Source organism: Ranitomeya imitator, chromosome 1 (assembly GCF_032444005.1).
Source record: "Ranitomeya imitator isolate aRanImi1 chromosome 1, aRanImi1.pri, whole genome shotgun sequence".
NCBI lineage: Eukaryota > Metazoa > Chordata > Amphibia > Anura > Dendrobatidae > Ranitomeya > Ranitomeya imitator.
The window spans coordinates 941,391,661-941,415,903 of NC_091282.1; the positions used below are offsets into that span (position 1 = coordinate 941,391,661).

Genomic DNA, 24,243 nt, shown 5'->3' on the forward strand with positions numbered 1-24,243 from the left:
CCCTTGTCACATTTTTTTTGTAAATTAATAGCCCTCTGCGCGATGCCCAGCTGCTTACCGGAAGAGATGCGCCGGTTGTCATGTGGAATGGATTTCTCGCAGCCAGCTGATAGTACAGGTGACCGGCCATTACCCTCTCCCTGGCGGTGTAGTGTATTTCTCACGGCAAGCTTATCGCGATAAGTTCCGTGCATGTGACTGCCGAGGACGGGGTTATCTCTGGTCACCTGTACTCTCGCGATAAGCTGGCCGTGAAAAATGCATTCGACGTGACCGACGGGGAATCTCCTCCGGTAAGCAGCTCTGCTGTGTCTGGATGTCAGGCTTAGCCTGGCATCCAGATCTAGCAGAGCTGGACTCATCGTGGGACCTTCGTTATGTTGGACAACGGCGGAACAGGGAGTATACTGTTGGTTTGGTTTTTTGGGGTTTTTTTTTTTTTTTTTTTAACAGGAGATCGAGGGCTTCACAGGAAAGAGTACAAAAAAAAAAAAAGATGGTAAAACGGTGTTGTATTTTATTTCATTAAAATATTTTATTTTGGCTGTGTATTTTTTTTAAACCATTTACAAACTTTGGATTAACCCCTTTCTGACCTCGGACGGGATAGTACGTTCGAGGTCAGATCCCCTGCTTTGATGTGGGCTCCGGCGGTGAGCCCACATCAAAGCAGCGACATGTCAGCTGTGTTGTACAGCTGAATGTGCGCGCAATAGCGTCGAGTGGAATCGCGATCCACCCGCCGCTATTAACTAGTTAAATGCCGCTTTTTTTGTGAAAAAAAAGTTAAATGTTCATTTTTATTTAAACATTCCAAAAATTCCTGTGAAACACCTGAAGGGTTAATAAACTTCTTGAATGTGGTTTTGAGCACCTTTAGGGGATTCAGTTTTTAGAATGGTGTCACATTTGGGTATTTTCTATCATATAGACCCCTCAAAATGACTTCAAATGAGATGTGGTCCCTAAAAAAAAAAATGGTGTTGTAAAAATGAGAAATTGCTGGTCAACTTTTAACCCTTATAACTCCCTAACAAAAAAAATACGGTAGTTACTTACCGATAACGGTATTTCTCAGAGCCCATGACAGCACTACCAGAGAGAGGGAATCCGCCCTTCAGGACAGGAAACCTACAGGATAAAAAGGGCGGTACCTCTCTCCTGCGTCAGTTTGGTTTACATAGCATCAGAGGTCCTCCAGGTTAGTGACAACAGGAAAATATACAATTTTAACAAAATACTTATCAGGATTACACCGTGTCTAAATTAGAAACACACATTTCATATAATAAGGTGCTCACCGCACACGTGATAGGGTGGGAATAAGCAGGTGCTGTCATGGGCTCTGAGAAATACCGTTATCGGTAAGTAACTACCGTATTCTCAGTCGCCCATGACAGCACTACCAGAGAGAATTACAGAGATCATTGCTTTAGGGAGGGACCACAGCCTGCAAGACCCTTCTTCCGAAGGCTAAGTCAGACGAAGAGGCCAAGTCTAAGCGGTAGTGCCTAAAGAAGGTTGAAGGTGATGACCAGGTGGCCGCCTTGCAGATTTTGTCTATTGGTACCTCCGACCTTTCGGCCCAGGAGGTCGCCATGGCTCTTGTAGAATGCGCCTTGAGCCCCTCAGGAACTGCGTTTCCCGTGGACGAGTATGCCAAGGCTATCGCATCAGTTACCCAGCGAGCTATAGTGCTTTTGGAGGCTTTGAGTCCTTTCCTAGGTCCCTGAAAACAGATAAAGAGAGACCCTTCCTTCCTATACTGTCGGGAGGACTCTAAGTAGTGTATTAAACACCTTCTCACATCTAAGTTGTGGAACTTTTCCTCTTTTTTATTTTTAGGGTTTGGACAAAAGGAGGGAAGGATTATTTCTTGGGACCTGTGGAAATTGGAAGCAACCTTGGGTAGATAAGCGGGATCTGTTTTTAGTATTACCCTATCATCCATGATTTGTGTGAATGGAGGGTTCGCAGATAGAGCCTGGAGGTCACTAATTCTACGGGCAGATGTCAACGCTGTGAGAAGGGCCGTTTTGAGAGATAAGATTTTAATTGGTAATGAATCTATGGGTTCGAATGGAGGTTCTGTCAGAGCGGATAGGACTAAATTTAAGTCCCAGGTCGGAAGGCTTCTGATTTTTAAAGGTTTAGACCGTATTGCAGCTTTAATAAACCTTGTTACCCATGGGTTAGAGGCAATACTCTCACTGTACAATGCACCTAAGGCCGCTATTTGCACTTTTAAGGTGCTCACCGAGAGGCCCATATCTAAGCCTTTTTGCAGAAACTCTAATATCATATGTTTTGGCGACGATTCACCCCCTCCTCCAGGGCTGCGTTCCCGGAAAGCGCTGATCCCCCTTGGATCACTGAGCATGCGCGCTCTGCCCGGGACCCGGAAGTAGTACCTTCTATATCCGGTGCGGCGGCCATCTTGGTGTCCTTACACACACCACGCCACCGCTCCGAATCAGGAAGTGCCTGCTCACCGCCGAGGCACACCGGGTCCCCGAAGCCCCTACCCCAATCTGGGGAGGCGGCCGCGCTTCCCTCCGCGCACTCTGCAGCCCCATCGGACCCAGCAGCGGCAGCGTCGGATACCGCGCCAGCCGTGACAGGGGCCTCCCCGCCGTCATAGGTCGACTGGTCGGCTCCGGATCTCAGGTACCATCCTAGAGGGTTCCCTGTCAGGACAGGAAACAAAAACTGACGCAGGAGAGAGGTACCGCCCTTTTTATCCTGTAGGTTTCCTGTCCTGAAGGGCGGATTCCCTCTCTCTGGTAGTGCTGTCATGGGCGACTGAGAAATTTTGGTTCCAAAATTGTGCTGATGTAAAGTAGACATGTGGGAAATGTTACTTATTAAGTATTTTGTGTGACATATCTCTGTGATTTAATTGCATAAAAATTCAAAGTTGCAAAATTTTTGCCAAATTTCCGTTTTTTTCACAAATAAACGCAGGTAATATCAAATAAATTTTACCACTATCATGAAGTACAATATGTCACGAGAAAACAATGTCAGAATCACCGGGATCCATTGAAGCGTTCCAGAGTTATAACCCCATAAAGGGACAGTGGTCAGAATTGTAAAAATTGGCCCGGTCCATAACGTGCAAACCACCCTTGGGGGTAAAGGGGTTAAAGGTTTTTTGTTCCCCTTCATGGAAAGTTAATCTCTGGCTGTAGGCGAGTACACCGGCAAGTCTTGACACTGCTTCCCGGTGTGTGGCATTGGCCAGGTCGGCAGCTAATCGGTGAGCTAAGCAGCTCTGAGTGGGGCATTCTGCCTACATGGTAATGCCCTGCTCAGGATCACTGATTAGCTGCCACGCTGTGGACATGATAACAATGCCAGAAACTGGCAGAGACTCAATGCTGCACCCAGAGAGAGCCGCTACATGACTGCAGACTTCTGAATCATGACAGCATGTGGATTCACCGGTACTGCAGATGAGAGCGGACTATCAAGTGACCGCTTTGCATACATAGGGTCACGTGCCGACTAGACATGCTCGGCTTCTCATTTTCAATTGTTTTGAGAGAAGCGAGTCAGAATGTGACTGAAAGTATACAAATCGCATAGTTACAGTCACATAATAACCTGCTCTCACTGGCAATACTGGTGAACCCTGATAGCGTGCAGGCTTATTAGAAACAGGCAACCCCTTTCATTCCAACTGCAGCCGGGCAAGATGGGTTTCCCAAAACCAGAAGATCCCTTTATGAAAATATCAGATCCAGCATCCCTGAGGCTTTATAATGTGACCCCATTACAATATGAAAAATGATCATATAAAGACTATTGAGTCAGCCAATGATGGATGCAATGCCATCCATTCCCAATATATTCACTACTGTACTCTGAGTAAATGGGAACGAAACATACACAGCGTACGACTGTATACAAGATAATAAGCAATAGATGTCATCAGCGTGTGGGTAGCATGGAAGCGGGCATATCCTGCATGGCAGACGCTCAGGAATAGCAGTGTGTGTGCATGCGTCTATAGAGGAGGCATGCGCAATTCCTGGAAGAATAGAAGACGCCCAGCTAGCCCTTGAAGCATTCATTTTCAGATCCTGCTGTGAGGGAGCATTTGATGCTTGTACGGTGGCTCAGCATTGCAGGATCTCGGAAAACTGATCAAGTGATTAGATGATGATGGACATGCATGCTGACAAACCAGCCGCACTTACTCTTAAATGCATCCGTGGCTCCTGGAGCATGATTTTTATCTGGATGAAACTTAAGGGCAAGTTTCCGATAGGCTTTCTTCAAGTCCTCCTCTCCTGCATCTTTACTCACTCCCAGTACCTCATAATAGGTTTTACAGCACTTTATCCTGCAAAAGAAACATAAGCAGAACACATGAGAAACCAAGGATTGATCTGCAGGCTTTTCTGATAAAAGATGGCAGTGATCGATACTGAAAGAGGCCTACAGGACATGCTCCCACACTCTGCCAGGACAAGGTTAGCCATCACTCTCTATAAGGAGACATCTGAAGAGATGTGTGATCGCCAAGAGAGATCAGCAATTCCGAGGTACTCCCCAAATAGCCTGTTATTCCCCAGATCTGTGGGGTCTGATCTCTGGAGCCAAGAGCGATCCTGAGAACACGACTCTGGAACAGTGTGTGGAGCCTGGTTCCCATCTCCACGCACGGCCGACTATCTGATCGCTGGTACCTGGAGCAGAGATGCACATGCTCGACGTCTGCCATACATGGATAAGTACTGCAACTCACTTTCTACAAAAATCCCATAGGCCGTGAATGAAGCAGAGGGTGAGCATGCGCATATCCACTCTAGGTCCCAGAGATAGGACAATCAGTAAGCCATCCTCTATCCTATTTAAGGTGTCATTGAAAATCACTTCTGTGTAATCCAAATACATAACCATTGTTACTGCTGCTTTTTATTTCCCCCTTGAGGCCCTTTCTCAGTGTTCCAGTACATTATCACAAGCTGTTAAAGGGGTCCTCCACTTGTTACAATGTTCCCTTGTTAATAGGCCGATCCTGCTGGCACCCACAGCTACCAGCTGTAATCTGGGTTCAAATTCTCTACAGCGTCACCTCAGGGGGGACTGTAGTATTACACTATACTCCGCTATAGGTTATCAGTGTATGGCAGGACAGGAAAGTTCCACTAGTTAAAAACAATGTTCTATGGACTCCAAAACCTCTCTGTGCCAGAAGTGAACACTATGGGATCTTCAGAAGAGACTCTTTATACAGAGCACATCATAGGAAAAAACATAGTTCCATTCAAAAAATATTATGAAGAAATAGTCTAGTTACAGATACTCTTCTAAGGCCCTGATTGAATGATCAGCCCAAAAATGTGTCAATGGCGCTCAAGACATTCAGGGAGACAAAAAAGTGCAACGGAATGGTGCAAACAATAAATTCTGTGGAGCTAAAATGTCATCTTACCCATCTGGCATTGAAAATAAATTAAAAAACAGACCACCATAAATTCTATTACCATATTACTAATGGTGCTGTATATCAAATAGACCAACATAATTACATGTAAATTTAATAGAGCATATATCTAGTGTACAGACAACCACAATCTGCCCGGTGGCAGCCTTCACAACAGACTGCTTCACTTAAGGTACTGTCACATTAAGTGACGCTGCAGCGATCTAGACAACGATGCCGATCGCTGCAGCATCGCTGTTTCGTCGCTGTGTGGTCGCTGGAGAGCTGTCACACAGACCGCTCTCCAGCGACCAACGATGCCGAAGTCCCCTGGTAACCAGGGTAAACATCGGGTTATTAAGCACAGGGCCACGCTTTGTAACCCGGTGTCTGTCCCCCGGCCTTAGCTTCCCTGCACTGTGTCAGCGCCGGCCGTAAAGCAGAGCGGTGACGTCACCGCTGTGCTTTACGGACGGCCGGCGCTCACAGTCAGTGCGGGAAGCTGACGGCGAGGGGACAGACACCGGAATGCAAGTATGTAGTGTTTTTTTTTTTTACATTTACAATGGTAACCAGGGTAAACATCGGGTTACTAAGCGCGGCCCTGCGCTTAGTAACCCGATATTTACCCTGGTACCAGTGAAGACATCACTGATTCGGCGTCACACACGCCGAGTCAGCGATGTCTGCGGGTGATCCAGCGAAGAAAAAAAGTTCTGGCCTTTCTGCTCCGACCAACGATGTCACAGCAGGATCCAGATCGCTGCTGCGTGTCAAACACAACGATATCGCTATCCAGGACGCTGCAACGTCACAGATCGCTAGCGATATCGTTACTAAGTCGCTTAGTGTGAAGGTACCTTTACCAGAGCATTGACAGAACACAGTGGGCTCTATATTCTGGCTACCTGTAGCTGCCATTAGAAGCATTACAGGAGCTTATTGTGCACCATTAAACGTTAAAAGGGTTATACCAAGTTTGGAAGTTATCCTCTAAGGCTACGTTCACATTAGCGTTTTGCGTGTTTGCGTCGGGCGACGCATGCGTCATGCGCCCCTATATTTAACATGGGGGACGCATGGATATGCGTTGTGCGATGCATGCGGGGTTTTTTTGCCGCAAGCGTCAGGCGCAGAAAACGCAACAAGTTGTATTTTTCTTGCGTCCAAATTTCGGCAAAAAACGACGCATGCGTCGCAAAACGCAGCGTTTTTGCGTGCGTTTTGGTGCGTTTTTATTTGTGTTGTGCGTTGCGTCGCCGGCGCAGCGGCGCACAACGCAAATGTGAACGTAGCCTAACCTGTGGATAGTGAATACTTTCCTGATGGCTCCAGCATGTGCACACGTTGCGGATTTGGCTGCGGATCTGCAGCAGTTTTCCATGCGGTGTACAGTACCATGTAAACCTTTCGAAAACAAAAACCGCTGTGCACATGCTGAGGGAAAAAACATGCGGATTCACAGCTTTTTTTTTTCCCGCAGCATGTCAATTCTTTGTGCGGAACTGCAGCATTTCTGCACCCATTGACTTCAATTGCGTCAGGCCAATAAGCAGCAAACCCGCAGATGTAAAAAAGATCTGCAGTTTTGCTGCAGTTGTGGGCTGAGGCCCGGGAGGAGGGAAGTGTGTGGGCGGTGACTGTGTGCGTGTGGGGCTGTGTGCGTGCGTGCGCATGCGCGCGCGCAGGCATCGTCCGATGGGACTACAAGTCCCATCCAGCTATACCTGCTACAGTGATTGACACATTAGCCAATGATGGTAGAGTAGTAGTCCCATCATCCGGCTAATGTGTTGAATGTAAAAAAAAAAAAAAAAAAAAAAACACACACATACAGTACATATATAGTTCATACTCACCATCTATACCCAATTCCCGAAGCCATCACTCACCTGAAAAAAAGTTAAAATAAACCAACAATATACTCTCTGTGTCTGATGTAATCCAATAAATATGATTGTCCCACGACTATCTCATGTGGAGAGCTGTCACATCAGCTGATGTGTTAGCTCTCCAGGGACTCCGGGATACAATGATGGAAGGTATCCTTCCACACTGTATCCCTCCACCACGGCGAGTACAGTATAGTTCATACTGTAACTTGTGTCAGAGCTGCGTGGGAAAATTCCCACGCAGCATTGCCATAAAGCAAGACAATGAACTAAAGTAACCTCTTCAGTGATACACTGCAGGAGCCATTGTCTCCTGTCAGTGTGTCACTGGAGGCCTATAGAGCTGTCACATCTTCTGATGTGACAGCTCTATAGGGGAGATCACTGTGGGACACTCGCTATTAATTGGACTGCATCGGACAGGGAGTATACGGTTGGTTTATTATTTTTTTATTTCTTTTTAGGCAATCAAGGGCGTCGCTGGAATTAGGCGTGGTTGTAAGTATGGTGAAATTAAAAATATTAAAATACTTTTTCTGGCTGTGTCTTTTAACTCTTTCACTACTATAGGATTAGTAATTGATAGGTGTCTTATTGACGCCTCTCCATTACTAACTGGACTTAATGTCACCTTACAATTGCAAGGTGACATTATCCCCTTATTACCCCATATACGACCACTACACAGCAGTGGGAAGAGAGGGTCTAAGTGCCAGAATTGGCGCATCATACAGATGCGCCATTTCTGTGACGGCTGCAGGCTGGTGTTTGTAGCGGGGGGGGGGGCGGGGCGGGGGGGGGCGGGGCGGGGGGGGGGGGGGTTTGGCAATATTCATGTCCCCTTCTTAAAGGGAACCTGTCACCCCGTTTTTTCAGATTGAGATAAAAAATACTGTTAAATAGGGCCTGCGCTGTGCGTTACAATAGTGTATGTAGTGTACCCTGATTCCCCACCTATGCTGCGAAATACATTACCAAAGTCTCCGTTTTCGCCTGTCAATCAGACTGGTCAGGTAAGGTGGGCGTGGTGACATCGCTCTTTTCTTCCCCAGCTTTCCGTTGGTGGCGTAGTGGTGTGCGCATGTCCAAGTGCCGAATCCACTGCGCGCACGTGAAGAAACAGCGCGCGATCTGCGCTATTACCCCTGTCATCGGTGGGGGCGGCCATCTTCCTGGGGCCGCGCGTGCGCAGATGGAGTGCTCTGCTGCACGGGGCTTCAGGAAAATGGCCGCGGGATGCCGCGCGTGCGCAGATGGAGATCGCGGCAGCCATTTTCCTGAAGCCGAGATGCAAACTCGGCTTTGGGACAATGGCCGCCGCCGCGATATCCATCTGCGCACGCGCGGCATCCCGCGGCCATTTTCCTGAAGCCCCGTGCAGCAGAGCACTCCATCTGCGCACGCGCGGCCCCAGGAAGATGGCCGCCCCCACCGATGACAGGGGTAATAGCGCAGATCGCGCGCTGTTTCTTCAGGTGCGCGCAGTGGATTCGGCACTTGGACATGCGCACACCACTACGCCACCAACGGAAAGCTGGGGAAGAAAAGAGCGATGTCACCACGCCCACCTGACCTGACCAGCCTGATTGACAGGTGAAAACGGCGACTTTGGTAATGTATTTCGCAGCATAGGTGGGGAATCAGGGTACACAAAATACACTATAGTAACGCACAGCGCAGGCCCTATTTAACAGTATTTTTATCTCAATCTGAAAAAACTGGGTGACAGGTTCCCTTTAAGCTATGAATATCAGCCTTTCTGGCTATAAAATATAGGGGGCCCAACGTTGTTTTTTTGGGGAGGTCCCCCTATTTTAATGGCCAGTAAAGGCTATGCAGAAAGCTGCGGGCTGATATTCATAGCCTGGGAAGGGGCAATGGGTATTGCCCCCTTCGCATGCTCCAAATATTGGCCCCCAGCCGTCGGCTTTCCCCCTCCGGCGCAGAAAATTGTGTGGGAGCCCAAGCCATTTCCTTTTTTTTTTTTAATTAAACATTGTTCATTAATAAACATTGGCCTTGCTATTATATATCCATGGATATATCCATGAATATATATCTATAGATATAACTACGGATATATCTAGAGAGATAGAGATGTAGCCATCCATAGATCTAGCCATCCATAGATCTATAGATATATGAATAGATCTATCTATCTCTCATTCCTTCCATCTATAGGAATCAGATTGAAGGAATCAGATTGAAGGAATCAGATTGAAGGAATCAGATTGAAGGAATCAGATTGAAGGAATCAGATTGAAGGAATCAGATTGAAATAATGAGATAGATATATAGATAGATCTATAAATAATATTGATCTATGTATCTATCCGTCTATCTATCCGTCTATCTATCCGTCTATCTATCCGTCTGTGTGTAATGGAGTGTGGGTTGGACAAATGTAAAAGAGGAGGTTGGACAAGAAATTACATCACAAACCTTTTTTTTTTGTTCAATAATACATCTTTATTTAGCTTTCAAAAACGTATTAAAAAAAAAACACGCATGATAAATGCATCAAATCTGCGTGGATTTTTACCTGCGTTTTCTGCCAAGAGATGCGGATTCAGTGCGGAAAAATCGGCAAATCCGCAACGTGTGCACATACCTTAATTCTGTGTAGGATGGTCAGAAAGTCCAGCAATACCATAACAAGGCCAGACCGTTCCTCAGTTACTGAAAAATCGACATATGAATTGATATGCAAATCAGGCTGTATATCTGAAGCCTCTGTCACTACAGCTCTATTCTCCACCCAACACCTACTCCTCATGCTTGACTAATGACTTTTTTGCCATCAGCACAAAGGCTGTCAGACTAACAGGAGGAGGTGGCGCACTGGGCAGGGAATAGAGCTTGCACAGGAATTCAAATGCTTATTTCTCTACCAGAGGAACACACATGCCCATATAAATAGGCTAGTAAGCAAAATCTTGCTGACAGATTCCCTTTAAAAAAATACCGTACTTTGACAACTTTGCCTCCCAAATCTAAAAATGTTGAATCTAAATTATATTTTTTGGTTGCAATTACCACCATTTTAATTACTATATTAAGCCCTGCTGGGGAACCTAGATTTTACAAATTCTTTACATCCTGCTCATTTACTTGTTCATCTGCTTATTGACATGTGACCTGCATTTCACACATGGGTGTATGTAGCCAGCTCAGGAAGTGAGCCTACCACATAGAGGTCAGGTGTCGGCTAGGTTCACATAAGCTAACAAAACACTGAAAAGAATAAATATAACTGTGTCCATGTAAAAAAAAAAAATGCTGTTCACATGTTCATGCTTTGGAGCATTTTTTTAATAGCTTCAGGTTTCCAGAGACACCAAATGGTTAAAAAGTGACATGACCATTTTTCAGGTGTCTTCCGCTCTGAAGACACTCCATACTATACAAGTTAATGGAAAAGCTCAAAAGTTACCCAAAAAACACCAGAGAGTCTGAGAGTTTTTTCAGCTTTTCTGTTTCAAAAAACACTCTTCATTGATGAATGGAATTTTAAAAAGTCCAGAAAACAACAGTACAAAAGACAACCAAAAACCACTGGAAAAACTGTCAAAAACTGTCATGAAACACTAACAAAAAAAAAAAAAAGTTTACTGAAGCATCCCTTTCTAGAAAAACAGTGTTTTTGACCGCCTGAGGAAAAAAAAAAATGTTATGTGAACATACCTTTAGGGTATGTGCACATGTTGCAGATTTCCTGCGGATCCGCAGCGTTTTTTTCCACGCAGAAAAGCTGCAGATCTGAAGTGATTTACAGTACAATGTAAAAAAAAAAATGCTGTGCTAATGGTGCGGAAAATTCCGCACAGAAAAAAAAAAAAAAAATCGCAGCGGATTAAAAGGAGCATGTCAATTCTTTGTGCAGATCTGCCTCGTTTCTGCACCCATTCCTTTCAAATAATTTTTATTAAGCATTTTGAAATTTAATATTGTGTTTTGTAGATAATCATATATTCAACTTTCAAGGAAATAAGGGTGGAGAGAGGGCGGGAGGTGAGGGAAGTGGGAATGGGAAAAGGGTAAGAGAAACATTGTGGACATGCTGTCCAGTCATAACAGAATTTGATTAATTATTAACAATTGTTAACAGGTTAACATATATTACCTTCACAGGTATACATTAATTGTCACCTTTCCTTTTAATGTGGTAAGATGGGATATACCTCAACCCATTTCTTCCATTTCTTATCATATTTCTTATAATAGTTGTTTGCTATTGCGAAGTTCTCTTCATATGCTTTATGTAGATTAATTTGGTCTATGATTTCAGTAAAGGCTGGTAAAATTGGATTTTTCCAATGGAATGCTATAATTTGTTTAACCACTAAACAAATGTGGATTATAATAGGTCTCGCATTTGTGTCAACGCTTTCCCACTGTAAAGACAACAAGGCCATTGCTGGGGTAAAGGTACCGTCACACTTTAGCGACGCTGCAGCGATACAGACAACGATCCGGATCGCTGCAGCGTCGCTGTTTGGTCGCTGGAGAGCTGTCACGCAGACAGCTCTCCAGCGACCAACGATCCCGAGGTCCCCGGTAACCAGGGTAAACATCGGGTTACTAAGCGCAGGGCCGCGCTTAGTAACCCGATGTTTACCCTGGTTACCATCGTTAAAGTAAAAAAACAAACGCTACATACTTACCTACCGCTGTCTGTCCCCGGCGCTCTGCTTCTCTGGTCTGGCTGTGAGCGGCAGGCAGCCGGAAAGCAGAGAGGTGACGTCACCGCTCTGCTTTCCGGCCGCTGTGCTCACAGCCAGACCAGAGAAGCAGAGCGCCGAGGACAGACAGCGGTAGGTAAGTATGTAGCGTTTGTTTTTTTTACTTTAACGATGGTAACCAGGGTAAACATCGGGTTACTAAGCGCGGCCCTGCGCTTAGTAACCCGATGTTTACCCTGGTTACCGGGGACCTCGGGATCGTCACACACGCCGATTCAGCGATGTCAGCGGGACCTCAACGATCAAAAAATGGCCCAGGCCATTCCGACACGACCAGCGATCTCACAGCAGGGGCCTGATCGCTGGTACGTGTCACACATAGCGAGATCGCTACTGAGATCGCTGTTGCATCACAAAACTTGTGACTCAGCAGCGATCTCGCTATGTGTGACGGGGCCTTAACTATGATGTTATCTTTTAAGATTTTGTTGATTAGTTTTGTGGCCTGTCTCCATAGGGGTTTCACCCTTGGACACTTCCAAAACATATGTAGCAAACTTCCGTATTCTCCACATTCTCTCCAGCACAGGGGAGACCCTCCCGAAGGTAGATGGGAGAGGCGAGCCGGAGTGAAGTACCACCTTGTGATGATTTTAAAATATGCTTCTTGTAGTGTCATGCAAATATTTGATGCATAGGTGAAATGGATCGCGTTTTCCCACTGTTCTGGAGTAAATGTCGTATTCAAATCATTTTCCCATTTATTCATGTAAGATAACTTGTCAAATTTAGTGTCGCTGTTGAACCACCGATAAATTTGCTTATTACTCCAAAATAAGTAATGTTTGGGGTTTTTTAATAAATTAGTAGTAGCTTCGGAGATTTTTGGTTTTTTAATGATAAAATTTTGGGCTTGTTCTTTCAGTGTCATATAAGGAAAAAAGGCTGAGGAGGGAATTTTAAATTTTTCTTTCAAGGAGCTGAAACTGATAAATTTAACCCCATCATGAATATCGCTTAATTTTAGGATCCATTTTTCTCGCCACATGGGAGAGGGGTCAGCATTTTGGGTAAGCGTAATAATATCTATAGGGGTATTGTAGAGAAGAATTTTCTTGTTGGATCCTCTTTTCCTCTTAGAAAGTTTGTCCCATGCATATATAATGGAAGAGAAAATAGGGTGTTTAACGTGAATATTGTTGGTTCTGTTTAGAATATGGTTGAAGACTAATTCTTTGGGAGATTTATTATGATTGTGGGTAATTTCTAGATCAAGCCAATTTGGATAGTCCTCTTGCATGAACCAATATTGGCTTTGTTTGATAAGGTTCGATAAGTATAAGGCGGTTATATTGGGTAGGCCTATACCCCCAAATTCTTTGCACTTATATAATATGTTTGTGGGTATTCGGGCCCTTTTTTTATTCCAGATGAACAAATTAATTGTGGATTGTATACTGGTTAGATAAGATGTGTTGACTTTTAGGGGGAGTGTTCTTAGTATATAAGAGATTTTTGGGATGATAAAAATTTTGATAACCAATATTCTACCCCACCATGATAGGTCTTTTGTACCAAAGAAATTAAGGTCATTGTTAATTGTCTCTAAGAGTTTGTCCAGATTTTTCTTCATTATTGCCTCTAGGTTTTTTGAGATGATCGTGCCTAGATATTCTAAGTCCCCCTCTGACCAGCTTAGTGAAGATAAAATCTCAATTTTCTTTGTTTCTAAGTCGCTCAAATAAAAGGGCAAGATTGATTTATTTTCGTTAATCTTAAAAAAGGAAATTTGAGAAAGTTTTAAGGGTTTTTTGCAGTTCTGTGATTGATTCGTAAGGATCAGTCAGGATAAATATCAGGTTGTCAGCAAAAAGGCCAATCTTATACTGACGTGTTTGTGTTTTCAAACCTTTTATGTTATTGTTTTGTCTGATCGATTGCGCCAATGGTTCCATTGACAGTATAGAAAGAAGTGGAGAAAGGGGGCAACCTTATCTTGTACCATTTGATATGTCAAATAGTGCAGAAGAATAATTGTTAGTATATATTCTGGCTTTTGGCCTAGAGTAAAGTGCCATGATGCTGTTAATATATTTTTCATTAAAACCAAATTTACTTAGAACTGATGTTAGATAGAGCCAATTTAGGCGGTCAAAAGCCTTTTCGGCGTCTAAAGTTATAATTACCGTTGGCAATTTAGAGGAGTGTATCAGCTTGATTGAATTAATCAGTCTTCTAGTGCCATCTGTCGCTTGACGACCTTTGATAAAGCCGATCTGATCCTTATTTATCAATGATGGTAGGTAGGATTTGAGCCTATTCGCTATTAATTTGGAGTATATCTTCAAATCTGCATTTATGAGGGAAATTGGTCTGTAATTATTTACAACAGTCACGTCAGAATTGTGTTTGGGGATCAATATTATTGTGGATTCTAACATTTCTTCTGGGAAATTTCCTGAAGGACCAGCTATATTAAAGATTTTTTGTAAGTGTGGGGAAAGTATTTTCGTGAAGGATTTGTAGTATTCATTCCCGAAACCGTCCGGGCCTGGTGATTTAAAATCTTTGAGTTGAAGAATGGTCTTTTCAATTTCTTCTTGGGAGAATGGGGAAGTAAGGTTTTCTAAATCGTCATGGGTCAGTTTGGGGAGTTCAATTGTGGACAAGAATTTTTCAATGTCAGAGGTATTGGGTTTTGGGGTAAAAGTTTGTGACTGTAAATTGTATCATTTATTATAAAAATCAGCGAAGGAATTAGCTATGTCTTGAGGATGAGATACCGTTATTCCATTTTGTTTTTTTATTTTGTTGATCCTATTTGATTGTCTAGTCTTTTTGAATCTATTAACAATGTATCGTGTTGGCTTATTTATTGAAGAGTATTGCTTCATTTTGGAGTTTTTGACCATGGTATGGTATGATGAAAATATTATTCTTTTGAGATCCTGCCTGAGTTTTAGTAAAATCAATTTTGATTTGTGTAGAGGGGGAATTTAAATTTATTTGCTCGTTTTCCTTGTCTTTTATTTTGTTTTGAAGGTCCTCAATCTGAGTCCTAAATTTTCTTTTCCTTTTGGCAGAGATCTGTATCATGGTACCTCTTATAACCGCCTTATGGGCGCACCAATTTATGAATGGGGTTGAATCTGTAGGAGAGTTTTCTGTAAAATAATTTATTAATGATTTTTCTATTGGTAATCTATATTCAGGGTGGTGTAACAGATTAGAGTCGCATTTCCATAATGAATTTTTGTTAATTGTGTGGCCTATTTGTACTTCAGCTGATACTGGAGAGTGGTCCGAGAAGGTTTTCCTTTCTATATTAATTCTATGGAACTTGGGAAGTGTAAAAATGTCTGATAAAATTAAGTCAAAACGTGACGCTGATTGGTGAGGGTCAGAAAAATGAGAGAATTCAATTGATGTGGTGTTAAGACACCTAAAGATGTCAAATAATTCGTTATGATGGATAAAGTTGTCTAAATTGTTTGGTCTGTATCTACATAGTAACATAGTAACATAGTTAGTAAGGCCGAAAAAAGACATTTGTCCATCCAGTTCAGCCTATATTCCATCATAATAAATCCCCAGATCTACGTCCTTCTACAGAACCTAATAATTGTATGATACAATATTGTTCTGCTCCAGGAAGACATCCAGGCCTCTCTTGAACCCCTCGACTGAGTTCGCCATCACCACCTATCTATATCTATTTGGGGTGGAGGAGTCCATATTTGCGTTTGGGACCAGATTGAAATCTCCCAGCCAAATCATGGCACCTCTCTTAACTGACATGACTTTATTTATTTTGTCCAGGAAATTTATTTGACCCGTATTGGGAGCGTAGATATTGATAATTGTGCATACCTGGTTGTTTAATGAACAAATAAGAATATGGAATCTACGTTTAACATCTTTGACCTCCTCTATGGATTCAAATGAAATTGTGCCTTTGATGATTGTGATCACACCGGCTTTCTTTTTCACATTGTCAGACTTGTAAATATATGGGAAATTTTTATGTGAGAATTTTGGGTTGGCCTTGTCTTTGAATTTGGATTCCTGTATGCAAATTATTTCAGCTTGACTTTTACTTATTTCTTTCCAAAGTGTATTCTTTTGTGTGGACTATTAAGTCCTCTTACATTGTAGGATAGTAGTTTTAAGCTCATTATGATCTAAATTATATGGATGCCTATTTTGCAAACCTGTGAAGAAAATCTTAACAAACCTATACAGTGGGGCAAAAAAGTATTTAGTCAGTCAGCAATAGTGCAAGTTCCACCACTCAAAAAGATGAGAGGCGTCTGTAATTTACATCATAGGTAGACCTCAACTATGGGAGACAAACTGAGAAAAAAAATCCAGAAAATCACATTGTTTTTTTTAACATTTTATTTGCATATTATGGTGGAAAATAAGTATTTGGTCAGAAACAAAATTTCATCTCAATACTTTGAAATACATCCTTTGTTGGCAATGACAGAGGTCAAACGTTTTCTGTAAGTCTTCACAAGGTTGCCACACACTGTTGTTGGTATGTTGGCCCATTCCTCCATGCAGATCTCCTCTAGAGCAGTGATGTTTTTGGCTTTTCGCTTGGCAACACGGACTTTCAACTCCCTCCAAAGGTTTTCTATAGGGTTGAGATCTGGAGACTGGCTAGGCCACTCCAGGACCTTGAAATGCTTCTTACGAAGCCACTCCTTCGTTGCCCTGGCGGTGTGCTTTGGATCATTGTCATGTTGAAAGACCCAGCCATGTTTCATCTTCAATGCCCTTGCTGATGGAAGGCGGTTTGCACTCAAAATCTCACGATACATGGCCCCATTCATTCTTTCATGTACCCGGATCAGTCGTCCTGGCCCCTTTGCAGAGAAACAGCCCCAAAGCATGATGTTTCCACCACCATGCTTTACAGTAGGTATGGTGTTTGATGGATGCAACTCAGTATTCTTTTTCCTCCAAACACGACAAGTTGTGTTTCTACCAAACAGTTCCAGTTTGGTTTCACCAGACCATAGGACATTATCCCAAAACTCCTCTGGATCATCCAAATGCTCTCTAGCAAACTTCAGATGGGCCCGGACATGTACTGGCTTAAGCAGTGGGACACGTCTGGCACTGCAGGATCTGAGTCCATGGTGGCGTAGTGTGTTACTTATGGTAGGCCTTGTTACATTGGTCCCAGCTCTCTGCAGTTCATTCACTAGGTCCCCCCGCGTGGTTCTGGGATTTTTGCTCACCGTTCTTGTGATCATTCTGACCCCACGGGGTGGGATTTTGCGTGGAGCCCCAGATCGAGGGAGATTATCAGTGGTCTTGTATGTCTTCCATTTTCTAATTATTGCTCCCACTGTTGATTTCTTCACTCCAAGCTGGTTGGCTATTGCAGATTCAGTCTTCCCAGCCTGGTGCAGGGCTACAATTTTGTTTCTGGTGTCCTTTGACAGCTCTTTGGTCTTCACCATAGTGGAGTTTGGAGTCAGACTGTTTGAGGGTGTGCACAGGTGTCTTTTTATACTGATAACAAGTTTAAACAGGTGCCATTACTACAGGTAATGAGTGGAGGAAAGAGGAGACTCTTAAAGAAGAAGTTACAGGTCTGTGAGAGACAGAAATCTTGATTGTTTGTTTCTGACCAAATACTTATTTTCCACCATAATATGCAAATAAAATGTTAAAAAAACAGACAATGTGATTTTCTGGATTTTTTTTTCTCAGTTTGTCTCCCATAGTTGAGGTCTACCTATGATGTAAATTACAGACGCCTCTCATCTTTTTAAGTGGTGGAACTTGCACTATTGCTGACTGACTAAATACTTTTTTGCCCCACTGTAAGTGTTTAATACAAGTGGTAACAATAAATAATAAACTGGAATGTCCACTTGAAGGGGTTCACTTCAGTGAACCTGACTTCACCTGTTGGGGGAAAAAGTCCGTGTTACTCGCTCCCGAGCAACATCCTCTTTGTTGATGAACATAAACTCAATATACGTATTAAATACATAAACTCGTTACTAACAATAACAGATTAATAGAATAGTTAAACATCCTAGGGTAAGGTATAGCATTGTATCACTCAATATAAATATATCAAAACCCTTTCATGTCTTGCTGTCAGAATCAGGGTGAACTTTGTGTCGTGAATATAATGGGATATTGATGGATTTTAAGAAGTACCTGCCTTCCTCTGGGGAGTTTAGGGCGATAACATTGCCTCTGTAATTTACTAATAATTTTAGCGGGAATCCCCACTTATAAGAGATCTCATTGTCTCTGAGAGGTACGGTGATATTCTGGAAAGCCTTCCTCCCTTCGATCGTACCTCTGGAGAGATCGGCATATAATTTGAGTTTTTCGAATGGCTCAGGGAAGTTTTTATTTTCTTTAAAGTAATTTTGAATTTTTTCTTTTGTTTTGAAAAAGTGGATTCTCATTAACATGTCTCTAGGTAGATCTTTAGGAATAGTGGGCGGTTTTCGCAACCTGTGGATTCTGTCTATTTCTAGTTCTTGATCAGTCAGGGTAGGGATTATTTTTCTGAATAACTTCTTGGTGTACTCTTCCAATTTATTTGGGCCTATATTCTCAGGAATCCCCCTAATTTTGATGTTATTTCTCCGGTTCCGGTCTTCCAGATCTGCTACCTTAAGCTTTAGCTTATGCATCTCTCTGATGATGTCATTATTTACTTTTGATATATTATCTGGCCTCTCCTCTATCTTTTTAATTCTATGTTCAAATTTGTCCATCCTATTGCTGAGGAGGGATAATGATTCTTTGAACATTTTATTTTGCTTATCAAACCTTTCGTTCATGCGGTTTTCAAACTTATCCATTTTTTCTGTTAAATTAGACAGAAGTTTCCCAACAGAATTCATATCAAATCCTTGAGTATCGTCGGGGTTTGGATTACTTTTTTGGGGGTTTGGCTTGGCGGGGCTTGTATTAGGAGAGAAGATCTCTGAGACCTCGTCAGATGAATCATTAGGAGTGGCGTATTTCTCTCCTATAGCCCCTGGAGTTTTCCTCTTTAAAGATGTAGAGGAGTCCATCTCTACAAAAGTGTTTGGGAGGTTCTTTTTTACTCTGTTTGAATTGGGGAGTTTATCATAATATAATTCCTCATCGTCTTTTAATGGAGACCTGGATCTATTGGGACTTATTGTGGTTATTAAGTCCTTTGATGGATTGCGCCCAGACCCTTTGTACCTTTAGGGTTTTTGAGGTATAGATGAGGCCATGTTTAAGAATTGGGGTTTAGACGAGTTCTTGCTCATTGTTATCCCCAAGCAATAGCCTGATTTGCAGAGAGTGTCTACTTAGGACGGTCTCAGAATAAAGATTAAAGATTTTCCACAAATAGCTGCAAGGAAAGCTGGAATTGTAGACAATGTCCTCTATGTTGATCTCAGGTTAATCCTGGTGAGGCTGGCCCTGGTGTATAAAAAGTCCCCACAAAGTGGTCTCAAACAGCAAAAGTGGAGCAACTATGGAAATACCCCTGTGAGTGTGGTAATAGAAATCATCCGAATATAAACAAGCAATTAGCTGTGTCAACAGGTGGCGTATATAGTTTCACAGTAATTACAGAAGAATATGCTTAGATAATACCTAGCACCTGAGAATTAAAAAGTGCAGATTAAATCACTGGGGCATACAAATAGATTTTTCCTAACAGAGCATGCTTATATAACACTTTGTGTTTGTTAGTTAAAGGGTGCAGGTTAATTCCCCAAAACAAACAAATATCTTTCAAGAACTGATTGTTCTCCTAGAGACATGTGCTAATAAGGAAGGAACCAGGGTAGAAATAAAACTCTCCAAATAATATGACTGGATTTAGGACTTCCCAGTCAGCTTCACTAAAATAGCCAGTTACCTGGATTAGATCCTGCCAGAGACTGATATAGTAGGCTGTAGCTCTTTTGTTTTGTGAGCCCTGCAGGGCTCCTAGCTGTTTCAACAACAGTTTATGCTGCACTGGAGTCTTCCTGTCGCTCCTGCAGAGATGGCTGTCTGTGTGGTTCCACCGTTGTCCTGCACAGGAGCCGTCGGTCGTCGCTGTCTTCCCCGCTGGACCGCCGGTGTATTTTCGTTCCCAGCAGGGGGCCGGAACTTACCGCTGTTTGAGTCCGGTGGTGCTTGGATCCGGAGCCTGCGATGTGTTGACCAGCGCAGATGATCTTCTTTGCTGTCGCTGGTGTCTCTCACGCCTTCTGATCTGTCGCCGTCCACCAATAAAATGGCAGCCGTTTTTGCCCGCCTTTTGTTCCAAGGTCTGGGGGAGTGTCAGAGTCGGCTTCTGTGTGGAGCTGATATCACGTCACTGCTCCGGGTCTTCCCCGATGCTTCTGGATCGCTTTCTTCTGCCTCCGTCTTTCAATCCGGGGAGGCTTAGCACTTTATGCTAATGAGCACAGGGCGGTATATCCCCAGGGAATAGGGGAGGGAGCAGCAGCTGTGCAGAGACTGCTCCACAGTGTGTGCCTGTAGCCGTCACTTCCCTCCTCCTCACTACCAAAGCCAAAGAGGGAGTTTATAATAAAATCTGATGTTTTTACCTCAGGTCCTTTGGCTTATTAGCTGAGCCGCTTGTTAGAAGGTATTAGCTTCCTGAGGCTGGATTACCTCAACCCTGTAGTTTGAAGGCCCAAACTTTCCTAGGGCTGATTTCTAAAATTTATGTGGTAAAATTAAAATAATTTTCGGATCATAGTGACCCAGATGAGGCACTGGATAAGATCCAACCAAGGATTTGACAATAAAAACGGTTTTTAGGCGATTTTGGTTGATTATAGAGGATTTTCCTCAGGAGCTCCAGCACCGCACAACCTACACCATAGCAGTCCAGGCCACGCCCCCCTTCTGTACCCATTCCATTATAGAAATCCATAGGGGTAAAAACGCATGAAATCCACACAGAATCCGCAGTAAATTCGCAACAAAAACATCATAAAAAAAAGGGGCGGATTTTGACCTGTGTTTTCTGCTAAGAGATGCAGAATCCGCACAGAAAATTCCATAGCAAATCCGCAACGTGTGCACATACCCTTATAGCAACTATTGGAAGTAGATCTGATTGGTATTCTTTAACCGCTTCCCGACCTGTGACACCATAAAGGCATCATGAAAGTCGGTGCCAATCCGACCTGTGACGCTTATGTGGTGTCATGGCGGGATTGCGTTCCTGCCGATCGGGTGAACGGTTTAACTGAAATGTCACCCGATTTACAGGTACGGGAGGACTTGTACTTGAGCCCAGGGGACGTGGCTTTGCCCGCCCCCGTGGATATGATCGCTTCTGGTGACCCTTTTTGTCACCCCCTCAGATCTGATTGGAGCTAGTGTCCATGTGACGCTAGCTCTCCAATCAGATGTGGAGGGGCGGAGTAAAGTATGGCAGCCTTGTTCTCCAGCTTCATCCAGTCCCTGGAAGTTGAAAAGCGACGTGCCTGCATGCTGTCCTGCCGCCGATCGCCGCCGCCAGAATCAGGTACTCCCCTCTGCTGGCCTACGCTCCCCCCGCTGTCCGATTCCCCCCCCCCCCCCAAACCTCCGCTCGCTCCCCCGGTGATCACCCCCTGCGCCCACCCCCGCTGCCGGCTCTGCCTCCATCTCCTCAGCCCGCTCCTGCCCCCCCCCGCACCTGACAGCCCCCCTCTTGCCCCCGGTGATCACCCCCCCACCCTAGTGATCACCCCCTGATCACCCTATGATCGCCCCCCTGCCCCGGCAATGGCCCCCCTGATCACCCCCTGCCCCGGCGACCGCCTCCTGCCCCGCTGATAACCCCCTGCCCCGCTGATCACCCCCTGCCTACCCTGCTGATGGCCCCCCTCCCCCAACGATCACCCCCTGCCCCGGTGATCGCCCCCTCCACCCCAGTTTACCCATTAGGGTTAGAGTTGGGCTAAAGTGCGTTGGGCTAAAGTTATGGTTGGGATTAGGCTCAGAGGTATGTTAGCGTTAGGTTTGTGGTTAGGGTTGGGATTAGGGGTGTGTTAGGGTTAGGTTTGTGGTTAGGGTTGGAATTAGGGGTGTGTTGGGGTTAGGGTTCGAGTTAGAATTGGGGGGGTCTCCACTGTTTAGGCACATCAGGGGCTCTGCAAACACGACATGATGCCCGCAGACCATTCCATCAAAGTCTGCATTCCAAAACGTCACTATTTCCTTTCCAAGTCCCGACGTGTGCCCATACAGTAGTTTTCTCCCACATATGGGGTATCAGCGTACTCAGGACAAATTGAACAACAAATTTTGGGGTCCAATTTCTCCTGTTAATCTTGGGGAAAAAAATTGGGGCTAAAAGATCATGTTTGCGGAAAAAAAAATGTTCACGCCCGGGCGCTATAAAGTTTAGTGAAACACCTGGGGGTTCAAAGTGCTCACCACACATCTAGACAAGTTCCTTGGTGGGATCTAGTTTCCAAAATGGGGTCTCTTGTGGGGGAGATCCAATGTTTAGGCACACAGGGGCTCTCCATACACGACACGTATGTCAAAAGGCGCTACTTCCCTTCCAAGCCCTGCCGTGCGCCCAAAACATTGGTTTACCCCCACATGTGAGGTATCGGTGTACTCAGGAGAAATTGCCCAACAAATTTTAGGATCCATTTTATCCCGTTGCTCATGTGAAAATGAAAAAAATTGAGGCTAAAAACATTTTTGTTGGAAAAATTAAAATGTCCATTTTTTCCTTCCACGTTCCTTTACGTAGTTCCTGTGAAGCACCTGAAGGGTTAATAATCATCTTGAATGTAGTTTTGAGTAGCTTGAGGGGTGCAGTTTTTGGAATGGTGTGACTTTTGGGTGTTTTATAGGCCCCTCAAAGGGACTTCAAATGTGAGGTGGTCACAAAAAAATGGTTTTGTAAATTTTGCAGGAAAAATGAGAAATTGCTGATAAACTTTGAACCCTTGTAACTTCCTAACAAAATTTTTTTTTTGCCAAAACTGTGCTGATGTAAAGTAGACATGTGGGAATGTTATCTATTTTGTGTCACATAACTCTGGTTTAAGTGAAAAAAAAAAAAAAAAAAAATCAAAATTTGAAAATTGCAAAATGTTCAAACTTTTTGCCAAATTTCCGTTTTTTTTTTCCACAAATAAACGTAAAAATTTATCGACCTAAATTTACCACTAACATGAAGCCCGATATGTCACGAAAAAACAGTCTCAGAATCGCTAGGATCCGTTGAAGCGTTCTTGAGTTATCTATATATATCTACTATAAAATTATCTAAGGGTCACTTCCGTCCTTCTTTCTGTCGCGGATATTCATTGGTCCCGGCCTCTGCCTGTCATGGAAATCAAGTCGCTGATTGGTCGTGGCAAAATGCCAACGACCATTGCCACAACCAATCAGCGACGGGAGCAGTCCGGCGGCAACATGGCCGCTCCTTTCTCCCCGCAGTCAGCGCCCGCTCCATACTCCCCTCCAGTCAGCACTCACACAGGGTTAATGGCAGCGCTAATGGACCGCGTTATGCCGCGGTGTAACGCACTCCATTAACGCTGCTATTAACCCTGTGTGACCAACTTTTTTACTATTGATGCGGCCTATGCAATATACTACGCGCGCTGATTGATTGGTCGCGACGGGCTGGGCGACAGGCACAGTCCGGCCACGAATTGGCCCCTCCCTGCTCCCCTCCAGTCAATGCCCCCTCCAAACTCCCCTCCTCCAGTCAGCGCCCACATAGCGTTTTAGCAGCTCATTAAACGGACTGCGTTACACCGCTTATGCAGCATCAATAGTAAAAACATATAATGTTAAAAATAATAATAAAAAAACTAAACATTATATTCTCACCTTCCGGCGTCCGCGGCAGCCTTTCCTGCTCCTTGCGATGCTCCGGTCCCAAGAATGCATTGCGGCAATGACCCCAGATGACGTAGTGGTCTCGCGAGACCACTACATCATCACAGGTTATTGCCGCAAGGCATTACTGGGAACCGAGGATCACCTAAAGGCCTGGGCTGGATCCGGGGGCTGCCGGAAGGCGAGTATATAACCTTTTTATTTTAATTTTTTTATTTTTTAACAAGGATATAGTGCCCACACAGCTATATACTACGTGGGCCGTGCTATATACTGCGTGGGCCGTGAGACTCTTTTGCCCGGGGCCCTCAAAAACCTGGAGCTGGCCCTGGCTTCACTGATTGGTCGCGCCTGGCCGATTAAAAAAAAAAAAGAGGGTATCCCCATTCATTGTTGCACGAAGCCA

General features: G+C 44.0%; 1 protein-coding gene across 1 annotated transcript in view; it reads right to left on the bottom strand.

The window, feature by feature from the left end:
• The window catches only part of DNAJB14 (DnaJ heat shock protein family (Hsp40) member B14), a 79,663-nt gene that overhangs the window by 26,073 nt on the left and 29,347 nt on the right, over nucleotides 1-24,243 (bottom strand). Inside the window, exon 3 of the mRNA XM_069743628.1 lies at nucleotides 4,203-4,348. Coding sequence (XP_069599729.1) covers nucleotides 4,203-4,348 — 146 coding nt within the window. The remainder of the gene's footprint in view (nucleotides 1-4,202; nucleotides 4,349-24,243) is intronic.